This window comes from Oncorhynchus masou, chromosome 8 (genome assembly GCF_036934945.1).
Source record: "Oncorhynchus masou masou isolate Uvic2021 chromosome 8, UVic_Omas_1.1, whole genome shotgun sequence".
Taxonomy (NCBI): Eukaryota; Metazoa; Chordata; class Actinopteri; order Salmoniformes; family Salmonidae; genus Oncorhynchus; species Oncorhynchus masou.
Window position 1 is genome coordinate 3,622,055 of NC_088219.1, and position 24,935 is coordinate 3,646,989.

Consider the following 24,935-nt stretch of genomic DNA (forward strand, 5'->3'; position numbering starts at 1 on the left):
ATGATGTGTTCGTTATTATAGACTGATGATGTGTTCGTTATTATAGACTGATGATGTGTTCGTTATAGACTGATGATGTGTTCGTTATTATAGACTGATGTTGTGTTTATTATAGACTGATGATGTGTTTATTATAGACTGATGATGTGTTTATTATAGACTGATGATGTGTTCGTTATAGACTGATGATGTGTTCGTTATTATAGACTGATGATGTGTTTATTATAGACTGATGATGTGTTTATTATAGACTGATGATGTGTTCGTTATAGACTGGATGTGTTCGTTATAGACTGATGCTGTGTTCGTTATAGACTGATGATGTGTTCGTTATTATAGACTGATGATGTGTTCGTTATAGACTGATGATGTGTTCGTTATTATAGACTGATGCTGTGTTCGTTATTATAGACTGATGATGTGTTCGTTATTATAGCCTGATGATGTGTTCGTTATTATAGACTGATGCTGTGTTCGTTATTATAGACTGATGATGTGTTCGTTATTATAGACTGATGCTGTGTTCGTTATTATAGACTGATGATGTGTTCGTTATTATAGACTGATGATGTGTTCGTTATAGACTGATGATGTGTTCGTTATAGACTGATGATGTGTTCGTTATAGACTGATGATGTGTTCGTTATAGACTGATGCTGTGTTCGTTATAGACTGATGCTGTGTTCGTTATAGACTGATGATGTGTTCGTTATTATAGACTGATGATGTGTTCGTTATAGACTGATGATGTGTTCGTTATAGACTGATGATGTGTTCGTTATAGACTGATGATGTGTTCCTTATTATAGACTGATGATGTGTTCGTTATAGACTGATGATGTGTTCGTTATAAACTGATGATGTGTTCGTTATTATAGACTGATGATGTGTTTATTATAGACTGATGATGTGTTTATTATAGACTGATGATGTGTTTATTATAGACTGATGATGTGTTTATTATAGACTGATGATGTGTTCATTATTATAGACTGATTATGTGTTCGTTATAGACTGATGATGTGTTCGTTATAGACTGATGCTGTGTTTGTTATAGACTGATGATGTGTTCGTTATAGACTGATGATGTGTTCGTTATAGACTGATGCTGTGTTCGTTATAGACTGATGATGTGTTCGTTATTATAGACTGATGATGTGTTCGTTATAGACTGATGATGTGTTCGTTATTATAGACTGATGCTGTGTTCGTTAATATAGACTGATGATGTGTTCGTTATTATAGCCTGATGATGTGTTCGTTATTATAGACTGATGCTGTGTTCGTTATTATAGACTGATGATGTGTTCGTTATTATAGACTGATGCTGTGTTCGTTATTATAGACTGATGATGTGTTCGTTATTATAGACTGATGATGTGTTCGTTATAGACTGATGATGTGTTCGTTATAGACTGATGATGTGTTCGTTATAGACTGATGATGTGTTTGTTATAGACTGATGCTGTGTTCGTTATAGACTGATGCTGTGTTCGTTATAGACTGATGATGTGTTCGTTATTATAGACTGATGATGTGTTCGTTATAGACTGATGATGTGTTCGTTAAAGACTGATGATGTGTTCGTTATAGACTGATGATGTGTTCGTTATAGACTGATGATGTGTTCGTTATTATAGACTGATGATGTGTTTATTATAGACTGATGATGTGTTTATTATAGACTGATGATGTGTTTATTATAGACTGATGATGTGTTCGTTATTATAGACTGATTATGTGTTCGTTATAGACTGATGATGTGTTCGTTATAGACTGATGCTGTGTTTGTTATAGACTGATGATGTGTTCGTTATAGACTGATGATGTGTTCGTTATTATAGACTGATGATGTGTTCGTTATTATAGACTGATGATGTGTTCGTTATAGACTGATGATGTGTTCGTTATTATAGACTGATGATGTGTTTATTATAGACTGATGATGTGTTTATTATAGACTGATGATGTGTTCGTTATAGACTGATGATGTGTTCGTTATTATAGACTGATGTGTTTATTATAGACTGATGATGTGTTCGTTATAGACTGATGCTGTGTTCGTTATAGACTGATGATGTGTTTATTATAGACTTATGATGTGTTCGTTATTATAGACTGATGATGTGTTCGTTATTATAGACTGATGATGTGTTTATTATAGACTTATGATGTGTTCGTTATAGACTGATGATGTGTTTCTTATAGACTTATGATGTGTTTATTATAGACTGATGATGTGTTCGTTATAGACTGATGATGTGTTCGTTATTATAGATTGATGATGTGTTCGTTATAGACTGATGATGTGTTCGTTATTATAGACTGATGATGTGTTTATTATAGACTGATGATGTGTTCGTTATAGACTGATGATGTGTTCGTTATAGACTGATGCTGTGTTCGTTATAGACTGATGATATGTTCGTTATTATAGACTGATGATGTGTTTATTATAGACTGATGATGTGTTCGTTTTTATAGACTGATGATGTGTTTATTATAGACTGATGATGTGTTCGTTATAGACTGATGATGTGTTCGTTATTATAGACTGATGATGTGTTCGTTATAGACTGATGATGTGTTCGTTATAGACTGATGATGTGTTCGTTATAGACTGATGATGTGTTCGTTATAGACTGATGATGTGTTCGTTATTATAGACTGATGATGTGTTCGTTATAGACTGATGATGTGTTCGTTATAGACTGATGATGTGTTTATTATAGACTGATGATGTGTTTATTATAGACTGATGATGTGTTCGTTATTATAGACTGATGATGTGTTCGTTATAGACTGATGATGTGTTCGTTATTATAGACTGATGATGTGTTCGTTATAGACTGATGATGTGTTTATTATAGACTGATGATGTGTTTATTATAGACTGATGATGTGTTTGTTATAGACTGATGATGTGTTCGTTATTATAGACTGATGATGTGTTCGTTATAGACTGATGATGTGTTCGTTATTATAGACTGATATTGTGTTTATTATAGACTGATGATGTGTTTATTATAGACTGATGATGTGTTTATTATAGACTGATGATGTGTTCGTTATAGACTGATGATGTGTTCGTTATTATAGACTGATGATGTGTTTATTATAGACTGATGATGTGTTTGTTATAGACTGATGATGTGTTCGTTATAGACTGATGATGTGTTCGTTATAGACTGATGCTGTGTTCGTTATAGACTGATGATGTGTTCGTTATTATAGACTGATGATGTGTTCGTTATAGACTGATGATGTGTTCGTTATTATAGACTGATGCTGTGTTCGTTATTATAGACTGATGATGTGTTCGTTATTATGGACTGATGATGTGTTCGTTATAGACTGATGATGTGTTCGTTATTATAGACTGATGTTGTGTTTATTATAGACTGATGATGTGTTTATTATAGACTGATGATGTGTTTATTATAGACTGATGATGTGTTCGTTATAGACTGATGATGTGTTCGTTATTATAGACTGATGATGTGTTTATTATAGACTGATGATGTGTTTATTATAGACTGATGATGTGTTCGTTATAGACTGATGATGTGTTCGTTATAGACTGATGATGTGTTCGTTATAGACTGATGCTGTGTTCGTTATAGACTGATGATGTGTTCGTTATTATAGACTGATGATGTGTTCGTTATAGACTGATGATGTGTTCGTTATTATAGACTGATGCTGTGTTCGTTATTATAGACTGATGATGTGTTCGTTATTATAGCCTGATGATGTGTTCGTTATTATAGACTGATGCTGTGTTCGTTATTATAGACTGATGATGTGTTCGTTATTATAGACTGATGCTGTGTTCGTTATTATAGACTGATGATGTGTTCGTTATTATAGACTTCTGATGTGTTCGTTATAGACTGATGATGTGTTCGTTATAGACTGATGATGTGTTCGTTATAGACTGATGATGTGTTCGTTATAGACTGATGCTGTGTTCGTTATAGACTGATGCTGTGTTCGTTATAGACTGATGATGTGTTCGTTATTATAGACTGATGATGTGTTCGTTATAGACTGATGATGTGTTCGTTATTATAGACTGATGATGTGTTCGTTATAGACTGATGATGTGTTCGTTATAAACTGATGATGTGTTCGTTATTATAGACTGATGATGTGTTTATTATAGACTGATGATGTGTTTATTATAGACTGATGATGTGTTTATTATAGACTGATGATGTGTTTATTATAGACTGATGATGTGTTCGTTATTATAGACTGATTATGTGTTCGTTATAGACTGATGATGTGTTCGTTATTATAGACTGATGATGTGTTTATTATAGACTGATGATGTGTTTATTATAGACTGATGATGTGTTTATTATAGACTGATGATGTGTTTATTATAGACTGATGATGTGTTTATTATAGACTGATGATGTGTTCGTTATAGACTGATGATGTGTTCGTTATAGACTGATGCGGTGTTTGTTATAGACTGATGATGTGTTCGTTATGGACTGATGATGTGTTCGTTATTATAGACTGCTGATGTGTTCGTTATTATAGACTGATGATGTGTTCGTTATAGACTGATGATGTGTTCGTTATTATAGACTGATGATGTGTTTATTATAGACTGATGATGTGTTTATTATAGACTGATGATGTGTTCGTTATAGACTGATGATGTGTTCGTTATTATAGACTGATGCTGTGTTCGTTATAGACTGATGATGTGTTTATTATAGACTTATGATGTGTTCGTTATTATAGACTGATGATGTGTTCGTTATTATAGACTGATGATGTGTTCGTTATAGACTGATGATGTGTTCGTTATTATAGACTGATGATGTGTTTATTATAGACTTATGATGTGTTCGTTATAGACTGATGATGTGTTTATTATAGACTTATGTGTTTATTATAGACTGATGATGTGTTCGTTATAGACTGATGATGTGTTCGTTATTATAGACTGATGATGTGTTCGTTATAGACTGATGATGTGTTCGTTATTATAGACTGATGATGTGTTTATTATAGACTGATGATGTGTTCGTTATAGACTGATGATGTGTTCGTTATAGACTGATGATATGTTCGTTATTATAGACTGATGATGTGTTTATTATAGACTGATGATGTGTTCGTTTTTATAGACTGATGATGTGTTTATTATAGACTGATGATGTGTTCGTTATTATGGACTGATGATGTGTTTCTTATAGACTGATGATGTGTTCATTATTATAGACTGATGTGTTCGTTATAGACTGATGATGTGTTCGTTATAGACTGATGATGTGTTCGTTATTATAGACTGATGATGTGTTCGTTATAGACTGATGATGTGTTCGTTATAGACTGATGATGTGTTTATTATAGACTGATGATATGTTCGTTATAGACTGATGATGTGTTCGTTATAGACTGATGATGTGTTCGTTATTATAGACTGATGATGTGTTCGTTATAGACTGATGATGTGTTTATTATAGACTGATGATGTGTTTATTATAGACTGATGATGTGTTCGTTATTATAGACTGATGATGTGTTCGTTATAGACTGATGATGTGTTCGTTATTATAGACTGATGATGTGTTCGTTATAGACTGATGATGTGTTTATTATAGACTGATGATGTGTTTATTATAGACTGATGATGGGTTTGTTATAGACTGATGATGTGTTCGTTATTATAGACTGATGATGTGTTCGTTATAGACTGATGATGTGTTCGTTATAGACTGATGATGTGTTCGTTATTATAGACTGATGATGTGTTCGTTATTATAGACTGATTATGTGTTCGTTATTATAGACTGATGTGTATCACTCCTATGCTGGTCCTCAAGACAAATAACACACCCACATGGGGGCGTATCGCTCCTATGCTGTTCCTCAAGACAAATAACAAACCCACATGGGGGCGTATCGCTCCTATGCTGTTCCTCAAGACAAATAACACACCGACATGGGGGCGTATCGCTCCTATGCTGTTCCTCAAGACAAATAACACACCCACATGGGGGCGTATCGCTCCTATGCTGTTCCTCAAGACAAATAACACACCCACATGGGGGCGTATCGCTCCTATGCTGGTCCTCAAGACAAATAACAAACCCACATGGGGGCGTATCGCTCCTATGCTGGTCCTCAAGACAAATAACACACCCACATTGGGGCGTATTCCTCCTATGCTGTTCCTCAAGACAAATAACACACCCACATGGGGGCGTGTCACTCCTATGCTGTTCCTCAAGACAAATAACACACCCACATGGGGGCGTATCGCTCCTATGCTGGTCCTCAAGACAAATAACACACCCACATGGTGGCGTATTCCTCCTATGCTGTTCCTCAAGACAAATAACACACCCACATGGGGGCGTATCGCTCCTATGCTGTTCCTCAAGACAAATAACACACCCACATGGGGGCGTATCGCTCCTATGCTGTTCCTCAAGACAAATAACACACCCACATGGGGGCGTATCGCTCCTATGCTGGTCCTCAAGACAAATAACACACCCACATGGGGGCGTATCGCTCCTATGCTGTTCCTCAAGACAAATAACACACCCACATGGGGGCGTATCACTCCTATGCTGTTCCTCAAGACAAATAACACACCCACATGGGGGCGTATCGCTCCTATGCTGTTCCTCAAGACAAATAACACACCCACATGGGGGCGTATCGCTCCTATGCTGTTCCTCAAGACAAATAACAAACCCACATGGGGGCGTATCGCTCCTATGCTGTTCCTCAAGACAAATAACACACCGACCTGGGGGCGTATCGCTCCTATGCTGTTCCTCAAGACAAATAACACACCCACATGGGGGCGTATCGCTCCTATGCTGTTCCTCAAGACAAATAACACACCCACATGGGGGCGTATCGCTCCTATGCTGGTCCTCAAGACAAATAACAAACCCACATGGGGGCGTATCGCTCCTATGCTGGTCCTCAAGACAAATAACACACCCACATTGGGGCGTATTCCTCCTATGCTGTTCCTCAAGACAAATAACACACCCACATGGGGGCGTGTCACTCCTATGCTGTTCCTCAAGACAAATAACACACCCACATGGGGGCGTATCGCTCCTATGCTGGTCCTCAAGACAAATAACACACCCACATGGGGGCGTATTCCTCCTATGCTGTTCCTCAAGACAAATAACACACCCACATGGGGGCGTATCGCTCCTATGCTGTTCCTCAAGACAAATAACACACCCACATGGGGGCGTATCGCTCCTATGCTGTTCCTCAAGACAAATAACACACCCACATGGGGGCGTATCGCTCCTATGCTGGTCCTCAAGTCAAATAGCATAAGTGACGAAGTAGATATTCATAGTAATGCGTATAGAAGGATGTCGACCTACATTTACACATGATTTAATTGATATAATATATAATATAATTTATTAGCAGTGTATTTGTAAACAAGGATTTGAATTCTTAATATTCATTTTCATGGTGATGATGACTGCACTTTCCCTCTACAACACAATATAGCACAATGAATGTAAAGCCACAATTCACAAGAGAAAATGGTGACCCAAAACGGTGTGATTCCAATTTCACCGCAACTGGTAATAGATGTCTGGATGTAGGCTCCTCACACTGTGAGCTAATTGTCCCATTGTTACACGTCGTGTCGTTAATTTGACTCTCGTAAACATGCTGGTGGATTCTTTAGTGAGAAAATTGTTGGGATCACGTCCAACTGCGTTAACGATTTCAATTGGCTGATACGAATTTTGTTACCAGATGTAATGTTCCGCTCAGCTGGTTGGCGTCAACGTTGTGGCTAATTGTGCCAGGTTGGACTTTGGGAAAAAAACATTATTATTTTTTTAATAGCTAGCAGCTAGCCAAGCAAAATTTCCTGAATATATCCCCAATCTGTCCCGAAGACATCATATATAGTAATACAACATCCTATTCAGCAGACGCCAAAGCAACATCACTATCCTGTCGTCGCAAGAGCCATGCTCGACCAACGGAGTTACAGAGGACATCTAATTAGCATCTCATTCAGACAATACCATTGTGATGATGAAGAATGACACAGTCAGCCCACTCCACAAACCTTTACAATACTCCGACACAGACATCTAGTCAACCGATGATCATTTTCAGCTCAAGGTCCATTTTACCGTGTCATGTTATGTAACGAAGGCACATTGACGGTTATAACAAACAACAAAAGCACCGCTTTCAGTAGAACTTTACTTTTCATTTATACAGTTGGTTCGATGTTGCTGAAGTTTTGTTGTCAAGAGTTTGGTGTTATAATTATAAAATCGTCGGATAAAATGTACAACACAAGTACACACACACACACACACACACACACACATTTCCATGAACACACACACTTCCATGAACGCACACATGCATGCACACACACATTTCCATGAACACACACACTTCCATGAACGCACACATGCATGCACACACACACACAGCTCTTTCTCAATCAATCAAACATACACACACACACACACACACACACACACAAATATAGTACACATGCGTTGTACACACATAGACACACACACACCTCTTTCTCAAACACACAAACCTCTCAATCGAACAAACCTAACGCATACACACACACAGTATCATACACACACAGTCTCATACACACACAGTCTCATACTCACACAGTCTCATACTCACACAGTCTCATACTCACACAGTCTCATACACTCACAGTCTCAAACACTCACACAGTATCATACACACACAGTCTCAAACACTCACACAGTATCATACACACACACAGTCTCAAACACTCACTGTCTCATACACTCACAGTCTCATACCCTCACAGTCTCATACACTCTCAGTCTCATACACACACACAGTCTCATACACACAGTCTCATACACTCTCAGTCTCATACACACACACATACACACACAGTCTCATACACACACACATACACACACAGTCTCATACACTCACAGTCTCATACACTCACACAGTCGCATACACTCACACAATCTCATGCACACACACACACAGTATCATACACACACAGTCTCATAAACAGTCTCATACACTCACAGTCTCATACACTCACACAGTCGCATACACTCACACAATCTCATACACACACATACACACACAGTCTCATACATACACACACAGTCTCATACACACACAGTCTCATACACACAGTCTCATACACTCACACAGTCGCATACACACACACACACAGTCTCATACACACACGGTCTCATACACACACTCACACAGTCTCATACACACACACACACAGTATCATACACACACAGTCTCAAACACTCACACAGTCTCATACACACACAGTCTCATACACACAGTCTCATACACTCGCACAGTCTCATACACACTCACAGTCTCATACACACAGTCTCAAACACTCACACAGTCTCATACACACACACAGTCTCAAACACTCAGTCTCATACACTCACAGCCTCATACCCTCACAGTCTCATACACTCGCACAGTCTCATACACACTCACAGTATCATACACACACAGTCTCAAACACTCACACAGTCTCATACACACACAGTCTCATACACACAGTCTCATACACACACACAGTCTCATACACACAGTCTCATACACACAGTCTCATATACACACAGTCTCATACACACAGTCTCATACACTCACACAGTCTCATACTCACACAGTCTCATACACACACACACACAGTCTCATACACACACACACAGTATCATACACACACAGTCTCATACACTCACTCACACAGTCTCATACACACACAGTCTCATACACTCACACAGTATCATACCCACACAGTCTCATACACTCACAGTCTCATACACTCACAGTCTCATACACTCACACAGTCTCATACACTCACACAGTCTCATACACTCACACAGTCTCATACACTCACTCACACAGTCTCATACACACACAGTCTCATACACTCACACAGTATCATACCCACACAGTCTCATACACTCACAGTCTCATACACTCACACAGTCTCATACACTCACTCACACAGTCTCATACTCACACAGTCTCATACACCCACACAGTCTCATACACTCACAGTCTCATACACCCACACAGTCTCATACACTCACAGTCTCATACACTCAGTCTCAAACACTCACAAAGTCTCATACACCCACACAGTCTCATACACACACAGTATCATACTCACAAAGTCTCATACACCCACACAGTCTCATACACACACAGTCTCATGCACTCACAGTCTCATACACACACAGTCTCATACCCACACAGTCTCATACTCACAAAGTCTCATACACTCACAGTCTCATACACACTCACAAAGTCTCATACACTCACAGTCTCATACACACACAGTCTCATACACTCACACACACAGTCTCATACACTCACACAGTCTCATACACTCACACAGTCTCATACACTCAGTCTCAAACACTCACAGTCTCATACACACACAGTCTCATACACTCGCACAGTCTCATACACCCACACAGTCTCATACACACACAGTCTCATACACTCACACAGTCTCATACACCCACACAGTCTCATACACACACAGTCTCATACACTCACACAGTCTCATACACTCACACAGTCTCATACCCACACAGTCTCATACTCACAAAGTCTCATACACTCACACCGTCTCATACACTCACACAGTCTCATACACACATAATCTCATACCCACACAGTCTCAAACACTCACTGTCTCATACACTCACAGTCTCATACACACACTCACACAGTCTCATACACTCAGAGTTTCATACACTCACACAGTCTCATACCCACACAGTCTCATACTCACAAAGTCTCATACACCTTCTTGTAGTCTTGTAATTACCCTACCAGGAGGAGGCAGAAAACACAAGGCCTGAATCCTATCAATACCATTGATCAGTAGACCTGTCAATCACTCAGCCTCACAACCTTGGAACACGCACACACAACACATACCCAAGGACACTGCATGGACACACACACAGTGCCTTCAGAAAAGTACTCAGACCCCTTGACTTTTTCCACGTTTTGTTACGTTACATCCTCATTCTAAAATTAATTCAATATGTATTTTTTTCTCAGCAATCTACACACAATACCACATTAATGACGAAGTAAACAAAGGTTTTTAGACATTTTTACAGATTAATTAAATACATTTAAAAAAAGAAATTCCTTATTTACTTAAGTATTCAGACCCTACTAGACTAGAAATTGATCTCAGGTACATCCTGTTTCCATTGATCATCCTTGAGATGTTTTTACAACTTGGAGTCCACCTGTGGTAAATTCTATTGATTGAACATGATTTGGAAAGGCACACACCTGTCTATATAAAGTCCCACAGTTGACAGTGCATGTCAGAGGAAAAACCTAGCCATGAGGTCAAAGTAATTGTCTCTAGGGCTCAGAGACAGGATTGTGTCGAGGTATTGAAGGTCCCCAAGAACACAGTGGACTCCTTTCTTAAATGGAAGAAGTGTGGAACAACCAAGACTCAAATCTGAGCAATCGAGGAAGAAGGGCCTTGGTCAGGAAGGTGGCCAAGAACCCGATGGTCACTCTGACAGAGCTCCAGAGATCCTCTGTGGAGATGGAAGAACCTTCCAGAAGGACAACCATCTCTGCAGCACTCTACCAATCAGGCCTTTATGGTAGAGTAGCCAGACGGAAGACACTCCTCAGTAAAAGGCACATGAAAGCCCGCTTGGAGTTTGCCAAATGACACCTAAAGACTCTCAGACCATGAGAAACAAGATTCTCTGGTCTGATGAAACCAAGATTGAAGTATTTGGCCTGATAGCCAAGCGTCACATCTGGAGGAAACCTGCCACCATCGGCAAGACAGAACAGCTGCCTCCGGTAAGACAAAGGGTGGCGGTCTGTGTCTCTTTATTAACAACAGTTGGTGCGCAAACTCTAATATTAAGGACGTCCCAAAGTATTGCATCGCCTGAGTTAGAGTACCTCATGATAAGCTGTAGACCACACTATTTACCAAGAGAGTTTCCTCTCTATTTGTCTTAGCTGTCTATTTACCACCACAAACCGATGCTGGCACTAAGACCAGACTCAATGAACTGTATAGGGTCATAAGCAAATAAGATATGCTCACCCGGAAGCGGCGCTCCTAGTGGCTGGAGACTTTAATGCAGGAAAACGTAAATCCCGTTTTGCCTCATTTCAACCAGAAGAAAAACAACTCTAGACCACCATTATTCCACACACAGAGAGGCGTACAAAGCTATCCCTCGCTCTCCATTCGGCAAAGAGAGGCATCGTGACCACAGGGACCGTACATAACTCAACCAGAAGCCTTGGATTACAGGCAACATCCGCACTGAACTCTCATTGCTGTGCCCTCCGATGAACAATCAAACAGTCAAAACATCAATACAGGACTAAGATTGAATCTTGCAAATTGATTACAAAGATTACGGATTACAAAGAGAAACCCAGCCGCAGGCTGTCCAGTGACGCGATGCGACCAGGCGAGCAAAATACCTTCAATGCTAGCTTCAAGACAAGCAACACTGAACCATGCATGAGTGCACCAGCTATTCCGGACGACTGTGTGATCACAGCTGCAACATTGAGAGCATCCTGACTGGTTCCATCACTGCCTGTTGTGGCAACTGCCTGGAATCTGACTGCAAGGCACTACAGAGGGTAGTGGGTACGGCCCTGTAAATCACTGGGGCCAAACTTCCTGCCATCCAGGACCTCTATACAAGGCGGTGTCAGAGGAAGGCCTTAAAAATTGTCAGAGACTCCAGCCACCCTAGTCATAGACTGTTCTCTCTGCTACCGCACGGCAAGCGGTACCGGAGCACCAAGTCTCGGTCCAAGAGGCTTCTAAACAGCTTCTACCCCCCAAGCCATACGACTGATGAACAACTAATCAAATGGCTACTCAGACTATTTTCATTGACCCCCCCCCCCATTTGGTTTTACACTGCTGCTACTTGCTGTTTATTATCTATGAATTGTTACTTTACCCCTACATACATATACTCAATGACCTCGACTAACCTGTACCCCCGCACATTGACTCAGTACCGGTACCCCCTGTATATAGCCTCCACATTGACTCTGCACCGTAACACCCTGTATATAGACTCTACATTGACTCTGTACCAGTATCCCCTGTATATAGCCTCCACATTGACTCTGTACTGAAACACCCTGTATATAGCCTCCACATTGACTCTGTACCGGTACCCCCTGTATATAGCCTCCACATTGACTCTGTACCGGTACCCCCTGTATATAGCCTCCACATTGACTCTGTACTGAAACACCCTGTATATAGCCTCCACATTGACTCTGTACTGGTACCCCCTGTATATAGCCTCCACATTGACTCTGTACCGGTACCCCCTGTATATAGCCTCCACATTGACTCTGTACCGTAATACCCTGTATATAGCCTCCACATTGACTCTGTACCGTAATACCCTGTATATAGCCTCCACATTGACTCTGTACCGTAATACCCTGTATATAGCCTCCACATTGACTCTGTACCAATACACACTGTATATAGCCTCCACATTGACTCTGTACCATAACACCCTGTATATAGCCTCCACATTGACTCTGTACCGTAACACCCTGTATATAGCCTCCACATTGACTCTGTACCGTAACACCCTGTATATGGCCTCCGCATTGACTCTGTACCGTAACACCCTGTATATAGCCTCCTCATTGACTCTGTACCAATACACATTGTATATAGCCTCCACATTGACTCTGTACTGGTACCCCCTTTATATAGCCTCCACACTGACTCTGTACCGTAACACCCTGTATGTAGCCTCCACATTGACTCTGTACCGTAACACCCTGTATATAGCCTCCACATTGACTCTGTACTGTAACATCTTGTATATAGCCTCCACATTGACTCTGTACCGTAACACCCTGTATAAAGCCTCCACATTGACTCTGTACCGGTATCCCCTGTATATAGCCTCCACATTGACTCTGTACCGTAACACCCTGTATATAGCCTCCACATTGACTCTGTACCGTAATACCCTGTATATAACCTCCACATTGACTCTGTACCATAACACCCTGTATATAGCCTCCACATTGACTCTGTACCGTAATACCCTGTATATAACCTCCACATTGACTCTGTACCATAACACCCTGTATATAGCCTCCACATTGACTCTGTACAATAACACCCTGTATATAGCCTCCACATTGACTCTGTACCATAACACCCTGTATATAGCCTCCACATTGACTCTGTACCATAACACCCTGTATACAGCCTCCACATTGACTCTGTACTGTAACACCCTGTATATAGCCTCCACATTGACTCTGTACCGTAACACCCTGTATATAGCCTCCACATTGACTCTGTACCAGTATCCCCTGTATATAGCCTCCACATTGACTCTGTACCAGTATCCCCTGTATATAGCCTCCACATTGACTCTGTACCGTAACACCCTGTATATAGCCTCCACATTGACTCTGTATCGTAACACCCTGTATATAGCCTCCACATTGACTCTGTACTGGTACCCCCTGTATATAGCCTCCACATTGACTCTGTGCCGGTACCCCCTGTATATAGCCTCCACATTGACTCTGTACCGTAACACCCTGTATATAGCCTCCACATTGACTCTGTACCATAACACCCTGTATATAGCCTCCACATTGACTCTGTATCGTAACACCCTGTATATAGCCTCCACATTGACTCTGTACCGTAACACCCTGTATATAGCCTCCACATTGACTCTGTACCAATACACACTGTATAAAGCCTCCACATTGACTCTGTACCGGTATCCCCTGTATATAGCCTCCACATTGACTCTGTACCGTAACACCCTGTATATAGCCTCCACATTGACTCTGTACCATAACACCCTGTATATAGCCTCCACATTGACTCTGTATCGTAACACCCTGTATATAGCCTCCACATTGACTCTGTACCGTAACACCCTGTATATAGCCTCCACATTGACTCTGTACCAATACACACTGTATAAAGCCTCCACATTGACTCTGTACCGGTATCCCCTGTATATAGCCTCCACATTGACTCTGTACCGTAACACCCTGTATATAGCCTCCACATTGACTCTGTACCGGTACCCCCTGTATATAGCCTCCACATTGACTCTGTACCGGTGCCCCCTGTATATAGCCTCCACATTGACTCTGTACCGTAACACCCTGTATATAGCCTCCACATTGACTCTGTACCGGTATCCCCTGTATATAGCCTCCACATTGACTCTGTACCGTAATACCCTGTATATAGCCTCCACATTGACTCTGTACCGTAACACCCTGTATATAGACTCCACATTGACTCTGTACCGTAACACCCTGTATATAGCCTCCACATTGACTCTGTACCAGTACCCCCTGTATATAGCCTCCACATTGACTCTGTATCGTAACACCCTGTATATAGCCTCCACATTGACTCTGTACCATAACATCCTGTATATAGCCTCCACATTGACTCTGTACCGTAACACCCTGTATATAGCCTCCACATTGACTCTGTACCGTAACACCCTGTATATAGCCTCCACATTGACTCTCTACCGTAATACCCTGTATATAGCCTCCACATTGACTCTGTATCGTAACACCCTGTATATAGCCTCCACATTGACTCTGTACCGTAACACCCTGTATATAGCCTCCACATTGACTCTGTACCATAACACCCTGTATATAGCCTCCACATTGACTCTGTACCGTAACACCCTGTATATAGCCTCCACATTGACTCTGTACCGTAACACCCTGTATATAGCCTCCACATTGACTCTGTACCGTAACACCCTGTATATAGCCTCCACATTGACTCTGTACCGGTACCCCCTGTATATAGCCTCCACATTGACTCTGTACCATAACACCCTGTATATAGCCTCCACATTGACTCTCTACCGTAACACCCTGTATATAGCCTCCACATTGACTCTCTACCGTAACACCCTGTATATAGCCTCCACATTGACTCTCTACCGTAACACCCTGTATATAGCCTCCACATTGACTCTCTACCGTAACACCCTGTATATAGCCTCCACATTGACTCTGTACCATAACACCCTGTATATAGCCTCCACATTGACTCTGTACCGTAACACCCTGTATATAGCCTCCACATTGACTCTGTACCGTAACACCCTGTATATAGCCTCCACATTGACTCTGTACCGGTATCCCCTGTATATAGCCTCCACATTGACTCTGTACCGTAACACCCTGTATATAGCCTCCACATTGACTCTGTACCGGTACCCCCTGTATATAGCCTCCACATTGACTCTGTACCGTAACACCCTGTATATAGCCTCCACATTGACTCTGTACCGTAACACCCTGTATATAGTCTCCACATTGACTCTGTACCGTAACACCCTGTATATAGCCTCCACATTGACTCTGTATCGTAACACCCTGTATATAGACTCCACATTGACTCTGTACCGTAACACCCTGTATATAGCCTCCACATTGACTCTGTACCATAACACCCTGTATTTTGCCTAGTTATTGTTATTTATTGTGTTACTTTTTTTTCTTACATTTTATGTTTTATATATATATATGTTTTGCAAATATCTACTTATCGTTGAAAAATTCTGCATTGTTGGTTAAGGACAATACTGCTCCCTATCTCTAGCAGGTTTAAGGGCTAGTATGTAAGGATTTCACTGTAATGTACAAACACCTGTTGTATTCAAATGTGATTTGATCCAGGTTCCATCCATACTCTTTCTCTCTTTTGCTGTTCAGATGATGACACACACACACACACACACTCTCCACCCTTGTATTGTCAGATGATGGTGATTGTTGTGTATGTCTGTCATCTCATACATTACATGTTGCATCCTTAAAGATGCACCCATTTTTTTTATTTTTTTTATGTTATATAGATATTTTTTGAATCGATATTCCTTTGAGAAATGTTGTAATTTAACAGATGATCACCTATTAATCTGCCTGGTCAGTCCAGGGTACCGTTGCATGGCCGTTGTGAATGTCAGACTCTGTGAAGCACATCGATCTGCAGGTTGAACATGGTGCGATTGTAGACTCCTAAAATTGATAGGGCAGTTTGTTTAGGTGACTTTACAGTTAACTAGCTACGTAACATGCTGATATTGACTTTGGTTTTATTGTGTGGAGCTAAGTTTGCTGGCGAGCTAGCCATCCAGCCCATAGGGAGAGAATTGCATTGTCGGTTTTTGTAATCGACTTAATTAAACTGCAACAGATTACCACAACAATTTTCAGATATTGCTACCAACCTTATTATAACGACAAAATGAAACATTTGCTAATAAAAGAAATATGGTTCTCTCTTAATTGGTGCTGTAAATTATAATAATTAGTGATTTTGGGTGGATTTTTCAGTTAACACACAACCTTAAAGTCTATTTAGTGTGTGTTTTATTGTTTTAATAACATATGTAATTCTCCTCCTGTCCTGTAGGGGTGCCAGAGATGCCAGAGATAGACGGTCTGACAAAGCCTGCCCTGGAGGGAGATGAGATCACTCTGACCTGCATGACCCACGGCTCCAAGCCTGCTGCTGACCTCCGCTGGTTCAGGAACGAGAAGGAGATCAAAGGTCAGGACACTGTACTACTAGGTCAGAGGTTAGAGGTCAGAGGTTAGAGTAGGTATGACCCATGGCTTCAAGCCAGCTGCAGACCTCCACTGAGACGCAATTGAGATTCTCCCACAGACGTCGGCTTTGTTCTACTGCTCTTCTTCATCCTCCTCCTCCTCTTCCTCGTCCTTCACACCTCCTCCTTTGAGACAACTCAGCTACCCTCCATCCTCCTCCTATTTCTCCTCCTCCTTCTCATCCTCCTCTCTCCTCCTCCTCTATCTCCTCCTCCTCTCTCTCCTCCTCCTCTTTCTCCTCCTCCTCTCTCTCCTCCTCCTCTCTCTCTCCTCCTCTCTCTCTCCTCGTCTTTCTCCTCCTCCTCTTTCTACTCCTCCTCTCTCCTCCTCCTCTTTCTCCTCTTCCTCTCTCTCCTCCTCCTCTCTCTCTCCTCCTCCTCTCTCTCTCCTCGTCTTTCTCCTCCTCCTCTCTCTCCCTCCTCCTCTCTCCTCCTCTCTCTCTCCTACTCCTCTCTCCTCCTCCTCTCTCTCCCCCTCCTCTCTCTCCCCCTCCTCTCTCCACCTCCTCCTCCTCTTCTCCTCCTCCTCTTTCTACTCCTCCTCTCTCCTCCTCCTCTCTTCTCCTCTTCCTCTCTCCCCTCCTCCTCTCTCTCTCCTCCTCCCTCTCTCTCTCCCTCGTCTTTCTCCTCCTCCTCTCTCTCTCCTCCTCCTCTCTCCTCCTCTCTCTCTCCTACTCTCTCTCTCCTCCTCTCTCTCTCCCCCTCCTCTCTCTCCCCCTCCTCTCTCCACCTCCTCCTCCTCTTTCTCCTCCTCCTCTTTCTCTTTCTCCTCTCTCTCCTCTCTTCTCCTCTTTCTCCTCCTTCTCCTCTCTTCTCCTCCTCCTCTTTCTCCTCCTCCCTCCTCCTTTCTCCTCTCCTCCTCTCTCCTCCTCTTTCTCCTCCTCCTCCTCTTTCTCCTCCTCCTCTCTCTCCTCCTCCTCTTTCTCCTCCTCTTTCTCATCCTCCTCTCTCTCCTCCTCCTCTTTCTCCTCCTCCTCTTTCTCCTCCTCCTCTCTCCTCCTCTTCTCCTCCTCCTCCTCTTTCTCCTCCTCCTCCTCTTTCTCCTCCTCCTCTCTCTCCTCCTCCTCTTTCTCCTCCTCTTTCTCATCCTCCTCTCTCTCCTCCTCCTCTTTCTCCTCCTCCTCTCTCTCTCCTCCTTTCTCCTCCTACTCCTCTCTCTCCTCCTCCTTTCTCCTCCTCCTCCTCCTCTTTCTCCCCCTCCTCTCTCCACCTCCTCCTCCTCTTTCTCATCCTCCTCTCTCTCCTCCTCCTCTCTCTCCACCTCCTCTTTCTCCTCTCTCTCCTTCTCCTCCTCTTCTCTTCCTCCTCTCTCTCCTCCTCCTCTATCTCCACCTCCTCTTTCTCCTCCTCCTCTTTCTCCTCCTCCTCTTTCTCCACATCCTCTCTCTCCTCATATTTCCCCTCCTCCTCTTTCTCCTTCTCCTCTTTCTCCTCCTCCTCTTTCTCCACATCCTCTTTCTCCACATCCTCTTTCTCTACCTCTCTCTCCTCCTCCTCTCTCTCCTCCTCTTTCTCCTCTTCTCTCTCCTCCTCCTCTTTCTCCTCCTCCTCTCTCTCCTCCTCCTTTCTCCTCCTCCTCTTTCTCCCCCTCCTCTCTCCACCTCCTCCTCCTCTTTCTCCTCCTCCTCTTTCTCCTCCTCCTCTCTCTCCACCTCCTCTTTCTCCTCTCTCTCCTCCTCCTCCTCTTTCTCCTCCCCCTCTTTCTCCTCCCCCTCTTTATCCTCCTCTCTCTCCTCCTCCTCCTCTCTCTCCTCCTCTCTCTCCTCCTCCTCTCTCTCTCCTCCTCCACTTTCTCCTCCTCTCTCCTCCTCCTCTTTCTCCTCCTCCTCCTTCTGGAATTGTTCTATCTTTATGGAATGTATGGAACACGGAAGGCATGGAACACGGAAGGCATGGAACACGTAAGGCATGGAACACGGAGCACAGAACTTCTAAAAAATACAGTGTGTACTAATTAGCACAGAGACAGCGTTCTCTTCTCTGTACCCTCTGCACCATATGTGATTAGTACTTCTCCCATGGACAGCACTACTGGGGAAGGCTCTCTATGTGTGAGTAGTACTTCTCCCATGGACAGCACTACTTGGGAAGGCTCTCAGTGTGTGAGTAGTACTTCTCCCATGGACAGCACTACTGGGGAAGGCTCTCAGTGTGTGAGTAGTACTTCTCCCATGGACAGCACTACTGGGGAAGGCTCTCAGTGTGTGAGTAGTACTTCTCCCATGGACCGCACTACTGGGGAAGGCTCTCAGTGTGTGAGTAGTACTTCTCCCATGGACAGCACTACTGGGGAAGGCTCTCAGTGTGTGAGTAGTACTTCTCCCATGGACAGCACTACTGGGGAAGGCTCTCAGTGTGTGAGTAGTACTTCTCCCATGGACAGCACTACTGGGGAAGGCTCTCAGTGTGTGAGTAGTACTTCTCCCATGGACAGCACTACTGGGGAAGGCTCTCAGTGTGTGAGTAGTACTTCTCCCATGGACAGCACTACTGGGGAAGGCTCTCAGTGTGTGAGTAGTACTTCTCCCATGGACAGCACTACTGGGGAAGGCTCTCAGTGTGTGAGTAGTACTTCTCCCATGGACAGCACTACTGGGGAAGGCTCTCAGTGTGTGAGTAGTACTTCTCCCATGGACAGCACTACTGGGGAAGGCTCTCAGTGTGTGAGTAGTACTTCTCCCATGGACAGCACTACTGGGGAAGGCTCTCAGTGTGTGATTAGTACTTCTCCCATGGACAGCACTACTGGGGAAGGCTCTCTGTGTGTCATTCGTTTATTAGGATCCCCATTAGCTACTGCACACGCAGCAGCTACTCTTCCTGTGTTCCACATCAAATGTACTAATACATGACAGACTACAGAACAGTTATACTCGGCCCTTGGCTTCGCCTCAGACTAAGAACATTCCTTAGTCGGGAGTAATTCACAAGATAGTTCCCGTGTTCTCGTGCCTTATTGCTTAAATAGAGGGAGGGGGGGGAGAGAGGGGAGAGAGAGAGAGAGAGAGAGAGAGAGGAGGGGGAGAGAGAGGGGGAGAGAGAGAGAGAGGGGGAGAGAGGGAGAGAGGGGGAGAGAAGAGAGGGGGAGAGAGAGGGAGAGGGGGGAGAGAGAGAGAGAGAGGGGGAGAGAGGGGGGGAGAGAGGGGAGAGAGAGAGAGAGAGGGGGGGAGAGGGAGAGAGAGAGAGAGAGAGGGGAGAGAGAGAGAGGAGGGGGGAGAGAGGGGGAGAGAGAGAGGGGGGAGAGAGAGGAGAGGGGGAGGAGAGAGGGGGAGAGAGAGAGAGAGAGGGGGGAGAGGGGGAGAGAGAGGGGGAGAGAGAGACTGCTCCAAATAAGACTCCATTTTTATCCATTAGTGCATTCACACACAGACCAGGTTTACAAGGACATCTTCACTGTACCCAAACCAAAAACAGATTTAATACGCCACTCAGATATCTATGGAGCCATGTCACTGTGAGATGCTCTGCCACCAGAGATTACTCAGGCAAAAAGCACGTTTAGCTTTTCAAAAAACAGATCATCTCCTCTTTTTTAAAGATATAATTTAACTGTACTGCATATAAGAAAATAAATGTATTTATTTGAATAGTGTATAAATAGTATTTTTGTTGTTGTTTGTCTTTCCAATATATAACTCATTTTTTTTTTTAAATGTCATGTAATATCTTGTGTTGTTCTTGTTTATAACTGTTTCTGTAGGTGTCGTGTATTTGTAGGTTTTATGTGGACGATGTGCTAATGGGAACGCTAATAAACATAAACACACACACACACACACCTGTTTCCTGGTACTGCTGTCCATAGGAGATGTTTTATATAAAAACATATTTTCATTACAATAAAACATTTCTATGAGTAGCAGATATAGTCCATGGAAAAGTTAGTTAGTTATTAGTTAGTTAGTTAGTTAGTTCTGAGGTTCTGAAGTTGCATTATTCCTATTGGGATGTTTTGACTCAGGAGTTCATTCTATTGGGATGTTTTGACCAGGGAGTTCATTCTATTGGGATGTTTTGACCAGGGAGTTCATTCTATTGGGATGTTTTGACCTGGGAGTTCATTCTATTGGGATGTTTTGACCTGGGAGTTCATTCTATTGGGATGTTTTGACCAGGGAGTTCATTATATTGGGATGTTTTGACACGGGAGTTCATTCTATTGGGATGTTTTGACCAGGGAGTTCATTCTATTGGGATGTTTTGACCTGGGAGTTCATTCTATTGGGATGTTTTGACACGGGAGTTCATTCTATTGGGATGTTTTGACCAGGGAGTTCATTATATTGGGATGTTTTGACCTGGGAGTTCATTCTATTGGGATGTTTTGACACGGGAGTTCATTCTATTGGGATGTTTTGACACGGGAGTTCATTCTATTGGGATGTTTTGACTCAGGAGTTCATTCTATTGGGATGTTTTGACCAGGGAGTTCATTCTATTGGGATGTTTTGACACGGGAGTTCATTCTATTGCGATGTTTTGACCAGGGAGTTCATTCTATTGGGATGTTTTGACACGGGAGTTCATTCTATTGGGATGTTTTGACACGGGAGTTCATTCTATTGGGATGTTTTGACACGGGAGTTCATTCTATTGGGACTAAAACTAAACTAAATGCTGGGCTTATATTAACCCCGCTGTACCAAACTAAATGCTAGGCAAGAAGCATGGGGAAATAATGTTGAGATGCTTGTTTTTCCAGGGGAAATTAAGTTTTTAAATTGCCTGGCTGGGCTGTGGGACAGTGGATGTGCATTGATAGATCTAATGGAACTTTTAACAGGGATTACCTTGTGCTATAACTCCCTGCTGCCAACCAATCAGCACCTAGGATCCAAACAAACCGTGGTATAATCTGGAATGCCCTTTCCTTTCTTTTTTTCAGTAACCTTTGTCTTCTATTTTAGCATTAGCCTAGCATTAGCCTAGCATTATCCTAGCATTAGCCTAGCATTATCCTAGCATTAGCCTAGCATTAGCCTAGCATTAGCCCAAGCTGCTCAGTTCCTGTTCAGATAACACCTCTTCTCTGTCAAATCCAGACGAGCTGACAGCTTAGAGGTGTGATCGATTTCAGCTTGAACAGTTTGAAACAGATTTAATTGTTCAGTTGGTCATTTGATAAAGGGATTGTTGATGTTTAGACCATGATTTGCTAAAGTTCACAAGTCTCCCTCTCTCTCTTATCTCTCTTATATCTCTCACTCTGTCTCTCTCTCTCTCTCTCTCTCTCTCTCTCTCTCTCTCTCTGTCTCTCTGTCCCTCTCTCTCTCTCTCTCTGTCTCTGTCTCTGTCTCTCTCTCTCTGTCCCTCTCTCTCTCTCTCTCTCTGTCTCTCTCTCTCTCTCTCTCTCTCTCTCTCTCTCTCTCTCTCTCTCTCTCTCTCTCTCTCTCTCTCTCTCTCTCTGTCTCTCTCTCTCTGTCTCTCTCTCTCTCTCTCTGTCTCTCTCTCTCTCTGTCTCTCTCTCTCTCTCTCTCTCTCTCTCTCTCTCTCTCTCTCTCTCTCTCTCTCTCTCTCTCTGTCTCTGTCTCTGTCTCTGTCTCTGTCTCTGTCTCTGTCTCCGTCTCCTGTCTCAGGACCCAGATTCCCTCTCAGATAATCAGACTAATGATCTGACAGAGAAACAAAATGACTTGAATTAATTCTGAATTGGTAGCAGTTAACACCTCTGAAAGTCACCTCCTGCTTTCCTAATAAATAACCATTATAGAGTGCATCCTAAACGGCACCTTATTCCCTATATAGTGCACTACTTTAGACCAGAGCCTTTTCCCTATATAGTGCACTACTTTAGACTAGAGCCCTATTCCCTATATAGTGCACAACGTTAGACCAGAGCCCTATGGCACCCTAGTCCCTATATATAGTGCTCTACTTTAGACCAGAGCCCTATTCCCTTTATAGTGCACAACGTTAGACCAGAGCCCTATGGCACCCTATTCCCTATATATAGTGCACTACTTTAGACCAGAGCCCTATTCCCTTTATAGTGCACAACGTTAGACCAGAGCCCTATGGCACCCTATTCCCTATATATAGTGCACTACTTTAGACCAGAGCCCTATTCCCTATATAGTGCACTACGTTAGACCAGAGCCCTATGGCACCCTATTCCCTATATATAGTGCACTACGTTAGACCAGAGCCCTATGGCACCCTAGTCCCTATATATAGTGCACTACGTTAGACCAGAGCCCTATGGCACCCTATTCCCTATATATAGTGCACTACTTTAGACCAGAGCCCTATGGCACCCTAGTCCCTATATATAGTGCACTACGTTAGACCAGAGCCCTATGGCACCCTAGTCCCTATATATAGTGCACAACGTTAGACCAGAGCCCTATGGCACCCTAGTCCCTATATATAGTGCACTACTTTAGACCAGAGCACTATGGCACCCTATTCCCTATATAGTGCACTACTTTAGACCAGAGCCCTATGGCACCCTATTCCCTATATATAGTGCACTACGTTAGACCAGAGCCCTATGGCAACCTATTCCCTATATAGTGCACTACTTTTGACCAGAGCCCTATGGCACCCTAGTCCCTATATATAGTGCACTACGTTAGACCAGAGCCCTATGGCACCCTATTCCCTATATATAGTGCACTACGTTAGACCAGAGCCCTATGGCAACCTATTCCCTATATAGTGCACTACTTTTGACCAGAGCCCTATGGCACCCTAGTCCCTATATATAGTGCACTACGTTAGACCAGAGCCCTATGGCACCCTGTTCCCTATATAATGCACTACGTTAGACCAGAGCCCTATGGCACCCTGTTCCCTATATAATGCACTACTTTAGACCAGAGCCCTATGGCACCCTATTCCCTATATAGTGCACTACTTTAGACCAGAGCCCTATGGCACCCTATTCCCTATATAGTGCACTACGTTAGACCAGAGCCCTATGGCACCCTGTTCCCTATATAATGCACTACTTTAGACCAGAGCCCTATGGCACCCTATTCCCTATATAATGCACTACTTTAGACCAGAGCCCTATGGCACCCTGTTCCCTATATAATGCACTACGTTAGACCAGAGCCCTATGGCACCCTGTTCCCTATATAATGCACTACTTTAGACCAGAGCCCTATGGCACCCTATTCCCTATATAGTGCACTACTTTAGACCAGAGCCCTATGGCACCCTATTCCCTATATAATGCACTACTTTAGACTAGAGCCCTATGGC

General features: G+C 42.8%; 1 protein-coding gene across 1 annotated transcript in view; it reads left to right on the forward strand.

Moving 5' to 3' along the window:
* Positions 1 to 24,935, forward strand: part of LOC135543703 (cell adhesion molecule 2-like) — a 688,390-nt gene that overhangs the window by 572,102 nt on the left and 91,353 nt on the right. Inside the window, exon 5 of the mRNA XM_064971070.1 lies at positions 17,534 to 17,713. Within this exon, the coding sequence (XP_064827142.1) occupies positions 17,534 to 17,713 (180 nt within the window). The remainder of the gene's footprint in view (positions 1 to 17,533; positions 17,714 to 24,935) is intronic.